This window comes from Pelobates fuscus, chromosome 5 (genome assembly GCF_036172605.1).
Source record: "Pelobates fuscus isolate aPelFus1 chromosome 5, aPelFus1.pri, whole genome shotgun sequence".
Lineage (NCBI taxonomy): Eukaryota > Metazoa > Chordata > Amphibia > Anura > Pelobatidae > Pelobates > Pelobates fuscus.
Window position 1 is genome coordinate 183,103,729 of NC_086321.1, and position 15,506 is coordinate 183,119,234.

General features: G+C 39.7%; 1 protein-coding gene across 2 annotated transcripts in view; it reads left to right on the forward strand.

Moving 5' to 3' along the window:
* OSGEP (O-sialoglycoprotein endopeptidase) overlaps positions 1 to 15,150 on the forward strand; it is a 32,791-nt gene extending 17,641 nt beyond the window's left edge. For both annotated transcript variants that reach the window (XM_063454806.1, XM_063454807.1), the window contains exons 8-12: positions 1,889 to 1,954; positions 5,100 to 5,190; positions 10,249 to 10,324; positions 10,497 to 10,595; positions 14,464 to 15,150. In XM_063454806.1, the coding sequence (XP_063310876.1) occupies positions 1,889 to 1,954; positions 5,100 to 5,190; positions 10,249 to 10,324; positions 10,497 to 10,595; positions 14,464 to 14,503 (372 nt within the window). In that variant the 3' untranslated portion in view covers positions 14,504 to 15,150. The remainder of the gene's footprint in view (positions 1 to 1,888; positions 1,955 to 5,099; positions 5,191 to 10,248; positions 10,325 to 10,496; positions 10,596 to 14,463) is intronic.
* Positions 15,151 to 15,506: the final 356 nt, after the last annotated feature.

Consider the following 15,506-nt stretch of genomic DNA (forward strand, 5'->3'; position numbering starts at 1 on the left):
TCTCCAGATAAAATCCTCCAAGATACAGATGAGAATGTCCAGATCTATAGAAACTAGTTTTATTAATGAACAAAATGATAAAAACAAAGTATTAATAACACGCTTTACCTGTATAAAATGCTTTTTCAAAGTGTTGCAGTGCTAAGGACCTTCTGTTTAGCTCTAAAATTCAAATAAAATGGTCAAATGATGTCGTTGGTCATGTGACAAAAATTAACATAAAAATATTAAATTAAAACATACTAACATAGAGAGCAGAAATAATAAAAAAATCTTATCAAAACTCTTTTTAATAAGAAGGGAAAAAAAAAAGATTGGTAAAAATGTATCTTTAAAAACTTCCAAAGATGTCCGCCGCGGTATACCTTATAGGAATACCAACATGGCCGCCTCTGGCCAACTTTGGTATTAAAGGAACGGTATCAAATGTAACAAATTTGACTTAATCTTGTATTAGGTACTTAGGAAAAAGGTACAAGGAAGAAGTGAAGCCCTGTCTCTACCTGAAACAAGGGGTTTTTTTTTGTTTTTTTGTTTTTTAAAGAGACGAAGGTGCCTAGAACTGAATACTCATAGTACACCTTCCTGAGTGTACAAATATGGCGTTGTGGCCTGCACCACGTGATCAGATTGGGCTGCGTGGTGCAGCCTGAGCTACAAACCAGCAGAAAAGAAATTAGCTGTTTTTTTTTTTGTTTTTTTTATTTTGTAAGAAGGTGAAGCTACAGTTTACAAGCCTTCAGTAATAACTGAGGACAGGAGAAAAGGCTCTGTTTTTTGAGGACACCACAGTTTCACAGGATCATCCATTGACTTCAGTTTTGTTCTTTCACGCTTACATGAGAGTATAGTACTGACGTCAGTTCCTGGTAGGATCCCGCGGAAGAAGACGGCAGCTGTGAGGGACAGGTTCAGGAAAGTAGAACTCTTCTTTCTCTGCACCCACTACACTGCCAGCAGCAAATTCATTGTCTGTGGGCTTTGCAAAACACGCAGAGATCCCAGAAGGTGACATGCTGCTTTAAGTCCTGGATAGAGACTCTAAAATGGTTCCTTATGTTGTTTTAGTGGATTACCAGGCCAACTGCACACCATAATTCCTGTTGCAACCGTTTCCTCTATACAATTGAGACCCCCTGATGGTGAAAAGAACCTTATGGGTTTTGCATAGTTTCCATATGCTTTATTTCTACATAAAGTCCATTTTACTGTGAGCTAGTCTTCCAAATTAAAAATGTAAGGTTAAAAGCCACTGTTGCATAATGTGAAATTAATGTAGTGTCTAGGAGTTTGCTGTATATTGTGGTAAGGCTGTTTGTGCTGAGATAAAGAATACCGTACAACCATCCACTTCCCCTTTGAAAAAACATAAGCATGTTAGCATGTACTTTGTAATAAATCCAGTATGAAGGGTCAATTTGACACAAACTTGGCAGCAGATGGCTACCAGAAGTGATGGTTTTTATCAAAGAATTGCCATATGATTGGCTTGCTTGGGATTGCAGGCATTTTAAGAGTGAGAGGCATTAATGGTGGTGTTTATCACTGCCCTGCCACAACTGACTTGTTTCTACCAACTACATGTCTATCTCTGCAGATTTTCCAATATGTGGGAATGCATGAAAAGGCATGGTTCTAATAAATTTCATCCTTGGTGACAAATGTAAACATTGCAGTTTCTCAAAAATGGCAATGTTTATATTTGTCTGTTGGGACAGGGTCTATCACCAACACCAGTCCATTAAAGTTTAGTCGTTTTTGTGCTTAGCGTCCCTTTAACAAAGACACACAAATGTGAAGACTGTGAAATTTTACTCTTTGATTTGGTTGAGTGAAATAGGATTGACCAGTGGTTACATGTTCATACTTTGTCTCCATCTTCTCCTAGGAAATGGAACATAAGATGCTCTCGTCAGGAGACTATACACCTGAAGATCTCTGCTTCTCTTTGCAGGTCAGTGCTGAAACATGTTAATATTTTGACAAACAGATTACTCGGGAAGTCATTGCTGATCCATAAAGTACTGTGTTCTCTGGCATTTCACTGCTGTCTCGTCTAACCACTTCACTGCGGTCTCGTCTGAAGGAGTTAAAAGGAACATATAGTCCCAAAATAACAATAGTTTATTTCAGGATTATGTTTCATTGTATCTGCCCCTCTTTTGCTAAAAATGAATGTAATAATGATTACTTACTTAATATCCAGCACTCTACTCTCCACTGCAGCAGGGGGGAGGAGAGAGAGAGAAAACATTGTGTACTATTGTATGTAGTACAATGCCACTTTATTAAGGTTGCACTCCCAAAATCAAAATAGTGAATAAGCCCATCACAATCCAACTCCAGGGGAATATAAAATAATTCTCCAGAAGTCAATAAAATAGGCCAATAGAATAAAATAAAAACAATGTCACCAGCTCTGCCTCTCCACCTTACATGTTTCGTCCTTCCTCTGACTTCATCAGGGGATTCCCAGCGTCTGTAGAGACAGAGCTGGTGACATTTTTATTTTATTCTATTGGCATATCTATTTTATTGAGTTCTGGAGAATTGTTTTATATTCCCCTGGACAAAGAGGAGTTGGATTGTGATGGGCTTATTCACTATTTTTATTTTGTGAGTGCAACCTGTCATTGAACTTACATACACTATGTTTTTAAATAGTACACTATGTTTTTTACAAAACTGCAGTGTGTTACATTGCATGGTTAAAATGACAGGTCCACTGTACTCAGACTTCATTGAGAGTCAGTAAAAAAGGGGGACAAAACCTTTTTTTTAGATACATAAATGAGAAAAGAAAAGTAAAACAAGGATTAGTTAGATTAAAAACAAAAGAAGGAAGGTATGTAGATGAGGATAAAGGTCTAGCTGACTGCCTCAATGAATATTTTTGTTCGGTATTTACAGATGAAAATTAAGGAAAGGGACCTCAGTTAAGAAAAAGGATAAATGAGTAATTTATTACACGTGAATTTACAGAGGAAGAGGTTCTATTTTAACTGTCAAAAGTAAAGACAAATAAGTCAATGGGACCTGATGGAATACACCCAAAGCTATTAAAAGAGCTCAGTGGTGTATTTAACCAATCATTGTTAACAGGAGTAGTCCCAGAAGTTGGAAGTTAGCGAATGTTGTGCCCATTCACAAGAAAGGTAATAGGGAGGAGTCGGGAAACTATAGGCCAGTAAGCCTTACTTCAGTAGTGGGGAAAGTGATGGAAACCATGTTAAAGGATAGGATTGTTGAACATCTAAAAACACATGGATTTCAAGATCAGAGACAACATGGGTTTACTTCAGGGAGATCATGCCAAACTAATCTTATTGACTTTTTTGATTGGGTAACTAAAATTATAGATCAGGGTGGTGCAGTAGACATTGCTTACCTAGATTTCAGTAAGGCTTTTGACACTGTTGCACATAGAAGGCTTATCAATAAACTACAATCTTTGAGTTTGGATTCCAATATTGTTGAATGGGTAAGGCAGTGGCTGAGTGACAGGCAACAGAGGGTTGTAGTCAATGGAGTATATTCAAAGCTTGGGCTTGTCACCAGTGGGGTACCTCAGGGATCTGTACTTGGACCCATTCTCTTTAATTTTTTTATTAGTGATATTGCAGAAGGTCTTGATGGTAAGGTGTGTCTTTTTGCGGATGATACTAAGATATGTAACAGGGTTGATGTTCCAGGAGGGACAAGCCAAATGGCTAATGATTTAGGTAAACTAGAAAAATGGTCAGAGTTGTGGCAACTGACATTTAATGTGGATAAGTGCAAGATAATGCATCTTGGATGTAAAACCCAAGGGCAGAGTACAGAATATTTGATAGAGTCCTAACCTCAACATCTGAGGAAAGGGATTTAGGGGCGATTATTTCTGATGACTTAAAGGTAGGCAGACAATGTAATAGAGCAGCAGGAAAGGCTAGCAGAATGCTTGGTTGTATTGGGAGAGGTATTAGCAGTAGAAAGAGGGAAGTGCTCATGTTATTGTACAGAACACTGGTGAGACCTCACTTGGAGTACTGTACACAGTACTGGAGACCATATCTTCAGAAGGATATTGATACCTTAGAGAGAGTTCAATGAAGGGCTACTAAACTGGTTCATGGATTGCAGGATAAAACTTACCAGGAAAGGTTAAAGGATCTTAACATGTATAGCTTGGAGGAAAGACGAGACAGGGGGGATACATAAATACATAAAGGGAATCAACACAGTAAAGGAGGAGACTATATTTAAAAGAAGAAAAACTACCACAACAAGAGGACAGTCTTAAATTAGAGGGACAAAGGTTTAAAAAGAATACCAGGAAGTATTACTTTACTGAGAGGGTAGTGGATGCATGGAATAGCCTTCCATCTGAAGTGGTAGAGGTTGTTAACACAGTAAAGGAGTTTAAGCATGCGTGGGATAAGCATAAGGCTATCCTAACTATAAGATAAGGCCAGGGACTAATGAAAGTATTTAGAAAACTGGGCAGACTAGATGGGCCGAATGGTTCTTATCTGCCGTCACATTCTATGTTTCTATGAAGTAGTCTGAGTGACTTCAGTGTTCCTTTACACCGTACATCTGCAAGCCAGCTATGCCCCCCATGTACTTCCACTCAATATCTGGGGCTTCATTTAGGAAGCCTCAGACTGGACACCTAGGCAGTGAGTTTCAGTAGCTCCCAATTGAGAAAACCAAATAAAAACAATACATACCTCAACTATGCCCCCTAATTCACTTTTTTTCATGGATAAGCTTGGAAAAGGCCTTTCAGCTGTGCCTAGACAAAGGATTCCTGATTGAAACCTCAGACATTGAGTATAAGTGCAGGAGCATAGCATTTGGGCTCTGGCTTGCAGACTTTTGGGTTAACCAGTCCATTAATGGTTTGACCACTTCAGATAAGACAACGCATGGAACCTATAACAGCTTTATTTTGATGGTTATGTTGCTAGAAGTGTCCCTTTAAAACCCCTTAAGGACCAAACTTCTGGAATAAAAGGGAATCATGACATGCCACACATGTCATGTGTCCTTAATGGGTTAAGCTTGGCTGATCCTCCCAACTAACACATATAGTAACATACCTTCTATTTCTACAGGAAACCCTCTTCTCAATGCTGGTGGAGATAACAGAACGAGCAATGGCCCATTGTGGTTCTCAGGAAGTTTTAATAGTTGGAGGAGTGGGATGTAAGTAATGGGTTAGACTGTTTCAGGGTAAGAATATTGGTTTAAATGTATATTTAAATGGCTCTGGTTTTGTTCAATATAATTTAGTTAATTTTGCAGGATTTTTGAATCATTCATGTGTTACTTTTTATAGTTGCTATGGTAGGTAAAAACATACACATCGGCAGCCAAGTAATAATAGAGGAGCCACATCTGCAGTTAAACGGGTGTAGCTTTTGTTGTAATATCCTGTATTGAGACCGAAGTCTTTCAGCTTGCATCCAGGGGCGTATTAGCCACGAGGCAAACAAGGCATTTGCCTTGGGCGGCATTTTCCAGGGGGCGGCAAAAAACGCCGCCCCCAAATGCCCAGGGCAAATGTCTTGTTAGCCTTGCGGCTAAATGACAAGCCCTCTGGGCGGGCGATCTGCTGGGTGGCGCTGGCGGGCGGCTGGCGAGGGAGCACTTCCTCTGAGCTGTCTGCTCAGCTCCCTCGCGCGCCACAGAGTGAGGCTGGGAGCCGGAATATGACGTCATATTCCGGCTCCCAGCCTCACTCTGCGGCGCGCGAGGGACGGCTCCCAGCCTCACTCTGCGGCGCGCGAGGGAGCTGAGCAGACAGCTCAGAGGAAGTGCTCCCTCGCCAGCCGCCACTGGACCACCAGGGGGAAGAGACACCCCCCCCCTCCCCAGCATTCCCAAAGGTAAGGAGGCTGGGGGGTTTAAATAAAAAAAGTGTGTGTGTGTGTGTCTGTTAGTGTGTGTGTGTGTCTGTTAGTGTGTGTGTGTGTGTGTGTAGGTCAGTGTGTGTGTGTGTGTGTAGATCAGTGTGTGTGTGTGTGTGTGTGTAGGTCAGTGTGTGTGTGTGTGTGTAGGTCAGTGTGTGTGTGTGTGTAGGTCAGTGTGTGTGTGTGTGTAGGTCAGTGTGTGTGTGTGTGTGTGTAGGTCAGTGTGTGTGTGTGTGTGTGTAGGTCAGTGTGTGTGTGTGTGTGTGTGTAGGTCAGTGTGTGTGTGTGTGTGTAGGTCAGTGTGTGTGTGTGTGTGTGTAGGTCAGTGTGTGTGTGTGTGTGTAGGTCAGTGTGTGTGTGTGTGTGTAGGTCAGTGTGTGTGTGTGTGTGTAGGTCAGTGTGTGTGTGTGTGTAGGTCAGTGTGTGTGTGTGTGTGTAGGTCAGTGTGTGTGTGTGTGTGTAGGTCAGTGTGTGTGTGTGTAGGTCAGTGTGTGTGTGTGTGTGTAGGTCAGTGTGTGTGTGTGTGTGTGTAGGTCAGTGTGTGTGTGTGTGTGTGTAGGTCAGTGTGTGTGTGTGTGTGTGTGTGTGTGTGTGTAGGTCAGTGTGTGTGTGTGTAGGTCAGTGTGTGTGTGTGTAGGTCAGTGTGTGTGTGTGTGTGTGTAGGTCAGTGTGTGTGTGTGTGTGTAGGTCAGTGTGTGTGTGTGTGTGTAGGTCAGTGTGTGTGTGTGTGTGTAGGTCAGTGTGTGTGTGTGTGTGTAGGTCAGTGTGTGTGTGTGTGTGTAGGTCAGTGTGTGTGTGTGTGTGTAGGTCAGTGTGTGTGTGTGTAGGTCAGTGTGTGTGTGTGTGTGTAGGTCAGTGTGTGTGTGTGTGTGTAGGTCAGTGTGTGTGTGTGTGTGTAGGTCAGTGTGTGTGTGTAGGTCAGTGTGTGTGTGTGTGTGTAGGTCAGTGTGTGTGTGTGTGTGTGTGTGTGTGTGTGTAGGTCAGTGTGTGTGTGTGTGTGTGTGTGTGTGTGTGTGTGTAGGTCAGTGTGTGTGTGTGTGTGTGTGTGTGTGTGTGTAGGTCAGTGTGTGTGTGTGTGTAGGTCAGTGTGTGTGTGTGTGTAGGTCAGTGCGTGTGTGTGTGTAGGTCAGTGCGTGTGTGTGTGTAGGTCAGTGCGTGTGTGTGTGTAGGTCAGTGCGTGTGTGTGTAGGTCAGTGTGTGTGTGTAGGTCAGTGCATGTGTGTGTGTGTGTGTGTAGGTCAGTGCATGTGTGTGTGTCTGTGTATGTCAGTGCGTGTGTGTTATTGTGTCTGTGTATGTCTGCTAGTGTGTGTGTATTTAGAAGGCGGGGCAAGGGTTGGTTGGGTGGGAGGGGGGCGCCTGAGTTTTGTCCTGCCTAGGGCAGCACAAAACCAGGATACACCACTGCTTGCATCACAGCCTAAAGGTGTCTGCAATTTAAATTGATTGTCATGGAAAATCTGTTAATGTATCTTTATATATAGCTCACTAACAGAATGGCTAGCAAAGTATTGCTGCACAGGTCTGTTAATGAAATTAAGCCTCTAATTAACTCACTGTGCTAAAGGACAGCAGAGGAGAATACACATTATGCAGAGCTCTACCCTATTCGGCTCTCTTGTGCAGGCAATTAAGCTGTGAACTAGGGAAAGGCATTATTAGTAATGTACAATGCTACTAGTGCATTGAAGTGTTACTCCAAGTACAATAACAACTACAGCCCAATATAGTGATTATAATGCTAGCAGTATCCTGGCACCATTCCCCATTACTGGGGCAAACCAGTATGCAATGTTTTGTCTTTTAACCTGGGTCCTCCAGTGTTCCAAGGGCCCCATAATCGTGCTTCTGCCTCATTCATTGGCTGAGAGCTCTCTGCCAATGAATGACCTTCTGTGCATGAATTGACATTGGTCAGCCCAGAACTCTAGACACAGGCTGGCTAATGATATACTAATTACGCTGCCAGAGGTGGAGTTTCATTAGTCATATCACTGAAATGGTCAGTGTGTTTGGAGTATACATAATTACAAAAATAATTTCCTAAATATAAACGTAGACTTCAAATATATAAATATGTATATATATTTAAATTCTACTTGCATATTTATGTAATATTTTTACATAATTAATTTTATTGATTGCAATTTGAGTGACATGCCTGACAACCCAGTCCGAAAGTCCAGAGAATTTAATTTGCTAGCACTGTATTTAACCCTGTAACTTTCCATGACACCCTAAAACCTGTACATGGGGGGTACTGTTTTACTCGGGAGATTTCACTAAACACAAATATTAGTGTTTTTAAAATAGTAAAACATATCACAGCGATGATATTGTCAGTGAAAGTGATATGTTTAGCATTTTTCACACACAAATGGCACTTTCACTGATATTGTTGTGATACGTTTTACGGTTTTGAAACACTAATATTTGTGTTCAGCGAAGTCTCCAAAGTATAACAGTACCATCCATGTAAAGGTTTATAGTGTTTTTGAAAGTTAGTGTCAAATATAAAGCTTTATTTCCTGGGGGGTTTTTTCACATTGATATTTTCCAGATTGGTTATGTTGCCTTTGAGACCTTATGGTAGCCCATGAATGAGAATTACTCCCATGATGGCATACCATTTGCAAAAGAAGACAACCCAAGGTATTGCAAATGGGGTATGTCCATTTTTTTTTTTTAGTAGCCTCTTAGTCACAAACACTGGCCAAAGTTAGCGTTTATAATAGTTTTTTGCATAAACAAATATGAATGCTAACTTAGGCCAGTGTTTGTGACTAAGTTTCTACTAAAAACGACTAGACATACCCTGGGTTGTCTATTTAAAAAAAAATATGTACGTGTGAGGTGTGATTCAGAGATTTATGACAGATAAGTGTTACAATGTCACTATTAATATATTTTAAAAATAAATATTTTGAAACTGCAATGTCTTACTTGTAGTTATAGCCCTATAACTTGCAAAACTTGCTTGTTTTTTGGCAGTTGTAGATGCGTAACAGATTTGGGGGTCAAAATTAGGAAGTGTATTTTATTTTTTTTATCATATTTTATAATATATGATGAAAATAATGGCATCTTTAGAAAGACCATTTAATGGCGAGGAAAACGATATATAATATGTGTGGGTACAGTAAATGAGTAAGAGGAAAATAACCGCTAAACACAAACACCACAGAAATGGAAAAAAAATACAGCCTTGGTTCTTAACAATAAGAAAATAAAAAAACGGTGTGGTCACTAAGGGGTTCAATGAAGTGCACGAAGATTGTCTTCTCAGTGATATTATTCACTTCTCATTTTTGCTTTCAATACGTCAGAAATGTTATTTATTTTAAAATAATATTTAAAAGATTTGTTTAATTTTTTTATTTTTTTATACAGTAGAAAACCTAATGGACAATATGCAGGAAAGTGTCCTTTATATAAATCTTTTATATTATATTTTAGAATAATTATTACATCTATGAACATCTGAAATTATCTTTTAGAAAGCCAAACCTAAAAATACAATGCTAATTTATTCTGCTCAAAAAAAGCATTTTATAAGAAACCCTTCAAAAATCTTTTTTTTTTTTTTTAAAGCCAGTCTGTCACACACATACAACCCCATCTCCAAAAGTAGTATTTCATGAAATAGTCACATTACATGTGTTGGAATTTCACTGAAATACCAACGTAGTCAAAAGATATACTAGGACAAAGTAGGAACTGTATATTCCCTACGCCTGAGAGATCCTGACAAAAGGTGGAGCTCCTTCGAAGAATACAACGCTGAGCTGGCCTCCTGGCAGGTGAAGCACCAAGAGGTGATGAGGACCAACCGGATGAAGATGGCGACATCTGCGAGGGACAAGTTCGGGCAAGTAACATTCACTTTTCTCTGGACCCTTTGGCCTCCACAGTGCAAGCAGAGCATTCGCCAGCAGGGGTCTTTTCAAAATATGCAAAGACCCCCAGAAGATGACAGAGCCACTTTAAATGGTTGATTTTTAAATGTCTCTATTTTTGTCTTTACCAATACTTAAAACCAGATGCAATGTGACAATCCTGTCACAGACAACCAGCTCCTCCTTTATTTTACTAAAAATCATATTGAATTTGAGAAAGAGCAAATGGGACTTTCTTCACATGCCATCCCTACGTATTCTAACTATAAGCTGAAACTAAATTATCAGGCGAGCGAGGAATAAACCCAGTCCTATATGTGCGTGTCCTCCAGGTGATACTCACTGATCCAAGTTGGAATGTCAGTGGGTTGTTTCCTAATACAAAGGGCAGGGGAATAAAACCCTAATTCAGTCATTTTGTCATATAATGAGGATTCTTGTTTCTTAATTTGTAGGCAATGTGCGTTTACAGGAAATGATGGCAGTAATGTGCAAGGAACGAGGGGCCAAACTGTTTGCAACTGATGAACGGTAAGTGGGACAAAGTACTTGCGCTTGATGGTCTAAAACCTTCTTTTTATGTATCTGGCAGGGTTAGATAAAATATTTTTGTAATACATCTATTTATTCCTATTGGCAGTCTGAAAACTGCAAGAGAAGTCCAAAAGTAGCTTAATCTCCCTAGCATTTGTATTTTTTGCAGATTCTGTATCGACAATGGTGCAATGATTGCTCAGGCAGGTTGGGAGATGTTTCGTTCTGGCCAAGTTACCCAACTAGAGGACTCCTGGATAACTCAACGGTCAGTATTCTCTTAATGCTCTCTTTCACATCTTCTGTTCTGTATACGCCAAAGCAGCAATTTTATGCACTAGATTCTGAAATGAATACATGATTTTTAATGCATGTATATAACTGAATAAATGATAGGATTCTGTCAGAAAAGGACAAGAACACAAACATGTATTCCTGACCCTATAGTTGTAAACTACCTGTCCGCCCCCTGCCCTCCCTTAAAGCTAATAAAACTTGCATTATTTCCTGCTGCCGGTGGATTGGCTGAGATTGTCAATTCTGATGATTTTAGCCAAGGGGGCGGGGCCAAACGCCGGCCTGGTCAATCTGCGTCTCTTCACATCAATTAGCATCTCCATGAGAACAGTTCAGCGTCTCCATGCAGAGTGTGGTGGCGCTGAACGTCCGTGCTGCACACCGAGGAGTGGCCACTGGAGGTGTCCCTAGGCTGTAATTTAAACATTACCTATTCTCTGAAAAGGCAGTGTTTATATGAAATCGCCTGCATGGACATAATACAGACACCAGAAAAACTACATTAAGCTGTAGTTGTTCTGGTGACTATAGTGTCCATTTAAGGTATGGATGACATTTTTGTTTTGACATATACTTAATTGTAAAAAAAATCTATTTATTTTCAAAACTTGATGAAAGGATTATTATATTAAAAATAGTTTTAAGGTGACAGTTGTCCTTTAAGACTGAAGTAGCAGGAAATACGACTTCCTCCTGTGACATCTGTTCTTGAGGGTATAATCTTCTAGTTGCAAATGTTTTTTGCAAATTTTTGCAGTTATAAGCAATAGCATGCAAGGAAACTCCGTCAGCCTGTACAAAGAGCATAGTTTTTTTTTGTTTTGTTTTTTGTGGAGCTTTATGTGTCTTTTTTTTATTATTTTTAAGATGAGGAATTTGTTCCATGGAATAAACAGGAATAGAATAAGCGCTTATATTTTCTTTTCTTTGAGGGCAAAATCTGACAATTTAGGTGGTACTCTGATTAATCCCTTCACTACTAAGCGGCTTGCAAACAAAAAAAAAGTATCTTGGGTTTCCTGGAACATAATGTTTCAGTATGCTTAGATTGTACTTTTATTTTATGGATTTTTTTTTTGTAAATAAATATTTTTTTATTATTATTTATTTATATATCTATTTACCGTATATACTCGAGTATAAGCCGACCCGAATATAAGCCGAGGCCCCTAATTTTACCCCCAAAAACTGGGAAAACTTATTGACTCGAGTATAAGACTATGGTGGGAAATGCAGCAGCTACTAGTAAATTTCTAAATAAAATTAGATCCTTCAAAAATTATATTAATTGAATATTTATTTACAGTGTGTGTATATAATGAATGCAGTGTGTGTATGAGAGTGCAGTGTGTGTGTATGAGAATGCAGTGTGTGTATATGAATGCAGTGTGTGTGTATGAGTGCTGTGTATGAGTTCAGTGTGTGTGTATGAGTTCAGTGTGTGTGTGTATGAATGCTGTGTGTATGAGTGCAGTGTGTGTGTATGAGAATGCTGTGTGTATGAGTGCAGTGTGTGTGTATGAGAATGCTGTGTGTATGAATGTTGTGTGTATGAGTGCAGTGTGTGTGTGTATGAGAATGCTGTGTGTATGAGAATGCTGTGTGTATGAGAATACAGTGTGTGTGTGTATGAGAATACAGTGTGTGTGTGCATGAATGCAGTGTGTGTGTGTGCATGAATGCTGTGTGTGTGCATGAATGCAGTGTGTGTATGAATGCTGAGTGTGTGTGTATGAGTGGAGTGTGTGTGTATGAGTGGAGTGTGTGTGTATGAGTGCAGTGTGTGTGTGTATGAGTGCAGTGTGTGTGTGTATGAGTGCAGTGTGTGTGTATATGAGTGCAGTGTGTGTGTATGAGTGCTGCGTATGAGTGCAGTGTGTGTGTATGAGTGCAGTGTGTGTGTGTGTGTGTGTGTGTGAATGCAGTGTGTGTGTAATGCAGAGTGTGATGCAGAGCCTTGGTGGGGGGTGGGCATTTTTATTTTTTAATTATTATTTTAATATTTTTTTTGTTTCATTACATTTTTTTTATTATTATTATTTTTTTATTATTATTTATTTATTATTTTTATTTTATTATTTTTATTTTTTTATTATTATTAATATATATATGCATTTTTTCGTCCCCCCTCCCTGCTTGCTAGCTGGCCAGGGAGGGGGGCTCTCCTTCCCTGGTGGTCCAGTGGATGGGCACTGTGTAGGAGGGGGCTGTGGGGGCTGTAGAGAGATGTTACTTACCTTCCTGCAGCTCCTGTCAGCTCTCTCCTCCTCTGCCGGTCCGTTCAGCACCTCGGTCAGCTCCCAGTGTAAATCTCGCGAGAGATTTACACTGTGAGCTGACAGAAGAGCTGAACGGACCGGCAGAGGAGGAGAGAGCTGACAGGAGCTGCAGGAAGGTAAGTAACATCTCTCTGCAGCCCCCACAGCCCCTGTCTGTATTATGGCAATGCAAATTGCCATAATACAGACAATTGACTCGAGTATAAGCCGAGATGGGGTTTTTCAGCACAAAAAATGTGCTGAAAAACTCGGCTTATACTCGAGTATATACGGTACATTATATTGACATTGACCATACCATATCCCCCTTACATTGCAGCCATATTGCCACTGTGGATATATATATATATATTTATTGTATGTATAGATACATTCACTCATATGCACACATATTGGCAGATACAGACTGACAATGCGTTTCTGCCTCTGTGTATTTCTAACAGAGTATGTCTGGCAGTGTGTGTCTTTAAGCTTGTGTGTTGTGTTTATTGGAGGCTGCTTGTGATCTTGACCATGTTGTGTGAGTATTGACTGTGTGGGAAGGCTGTTTTTCTTTGTCATGTCCAGCTCCACACACTATTCAATTTATATGTGTATATATACACATACCGAAAGAGTTGTGGTGGGGAAAAAGTGTGGATGAAAACCCCTTCTACCTGAAGTAAGTGGATAGTTAATACATTGCTAAACACAAATACACACACCAGTCAAGCCACGCAAGACTTGCTTTTCCCACAGAAATCTCACTTTAACAGTGCTCACTACTGCAAGGGATTCTGGCTAGGCGTATGCAATGAGCTCAACAAAGAACCCCATTTTTGCCTTATAATTCAACTTTATACATGGATTCATTGGAGTATATGTCTGCTGTATACAACAGCTTTTAAACACAACTCAGGAAGAGGAGCAAAGCCAGTGAACCACTCATGGACAGCTGTTTCATGTTAATGCAACTCATCAGCATGAGGTTGGTTACTGGCTTACTATGGAGGCTTGGCGAATGTATTAACTATGCACTTCAGTTGAAAGATGTTTTCATCCACAACTCTTTTGGGGTATATAGGTGTGTGTATGTGTGTATGTGTATGTGTATATATAGGTGTGTGTGTGTGTGTATGTATATATATATATATATATATATATATATATATATATATATATATATATATATATACTTTTTTTTATTATTATTACTGCAGCCCTCACTTATCTTTTTGACATGGAAGGAGGCTCTAACCTGGAATTTCTTTGGGTGAAGACCTCTGACAATGCTCCCTTCTGGTGTATGGCTGCAAAGGAGCATCAGCAGTCATCTGCATTCAATCATGGTTAATGGTCAGGGAAATCCATAAATCTTACCAATAGCTCCCGCAGATACAGGGGTGTCAATGTGGAGCCAACTGTCTCATTGTAGTGCTGGATATAATGTCTGGAACCTGGCAGCTATTGCAAATAAATGTAGTTTGCAAAAAATAAAAATAAAATTCTGATTGGGAAAGGGGACACAGTAGTTCTGGTTTCCAGGGTTCTAGTAATGCCTTACACTTGTCCTTCCTTTAGGTACAGAACAGATGAAGTGGAGGTGACGTGGAGGGACTGACTAACAGTGGAGAATTGATGACCATTTATGAGCCCGTGGAAAACTGTCCCATCATGGGAACTTTACAAACAAAACGGCAACTACTTGCGATTCACAATTTCACAACTAAATTACCAAGACAGGTCTACATACTTTTTAATGATACATTTGGATACTCTTCTCAATGGATTTTTATACAAGGGGTGTCCAAACCTATATTTTATAATCTTTCTAACTGAAAAGCTAAATTGCATGTATATCTGCACAAAGAAAGACACATTGTAGTTTGCAATGATGCTGATTTATTTACAACATACGATTGCAAACAAAGTCAGCGACCGAACAAGAAGGGCTTGGTCATTTAAGGGGGCAGATAGTCATATGTCACATTGAACAGAGCATTTTGAAGCAGCTAACTATTCTCAGTCTTGCTGCTGCAACAGCGAAATGCAGCTCACATCCCAGGTACGGGTTCGAATAAAATCAGAGCCAACATCTTCTGGCCATTGTGTAACATGCAACAGAGCATTGCTCCCTTTTAACATTTTATTTAAGAATACAGTTCTCCATGTGTTAAGCCTTCACATGACAAAGGGTTACCGGCATTAAAGATAATGCAGATAAGGGGGCTAAGAAAAGTTTAGACTTTTTTTTTTTTTTTTTTTTTTTTTTTTTTTTTTTTTAGTACTTGGAACCCACTCTAACACTTATTTGGACTATGTACTCTGTGTACTTTGTTTTTGTTCTTTGGTGCAATTATCCATGAGCCCATGCAGTCCTATTGCCTGCTCTGTCCGAAGAGGATTCTTAAAATACCCATCAAGAGCTGTGATAAAGTCTAGTCTATTATAAAGCCTGATGATCCCATATTTTAATATGCAATTACACAACTTAGCTTTATAGGGCTGCAGGTTTTTACTATTACTATCAGCTCCCACATCCTCTTTGGACATTACAGCTTTAAATTGTGACTTGTACATCTGTGCGTACAGAAAAGTAGAACTATTTTAATTTAAAAAAAAAA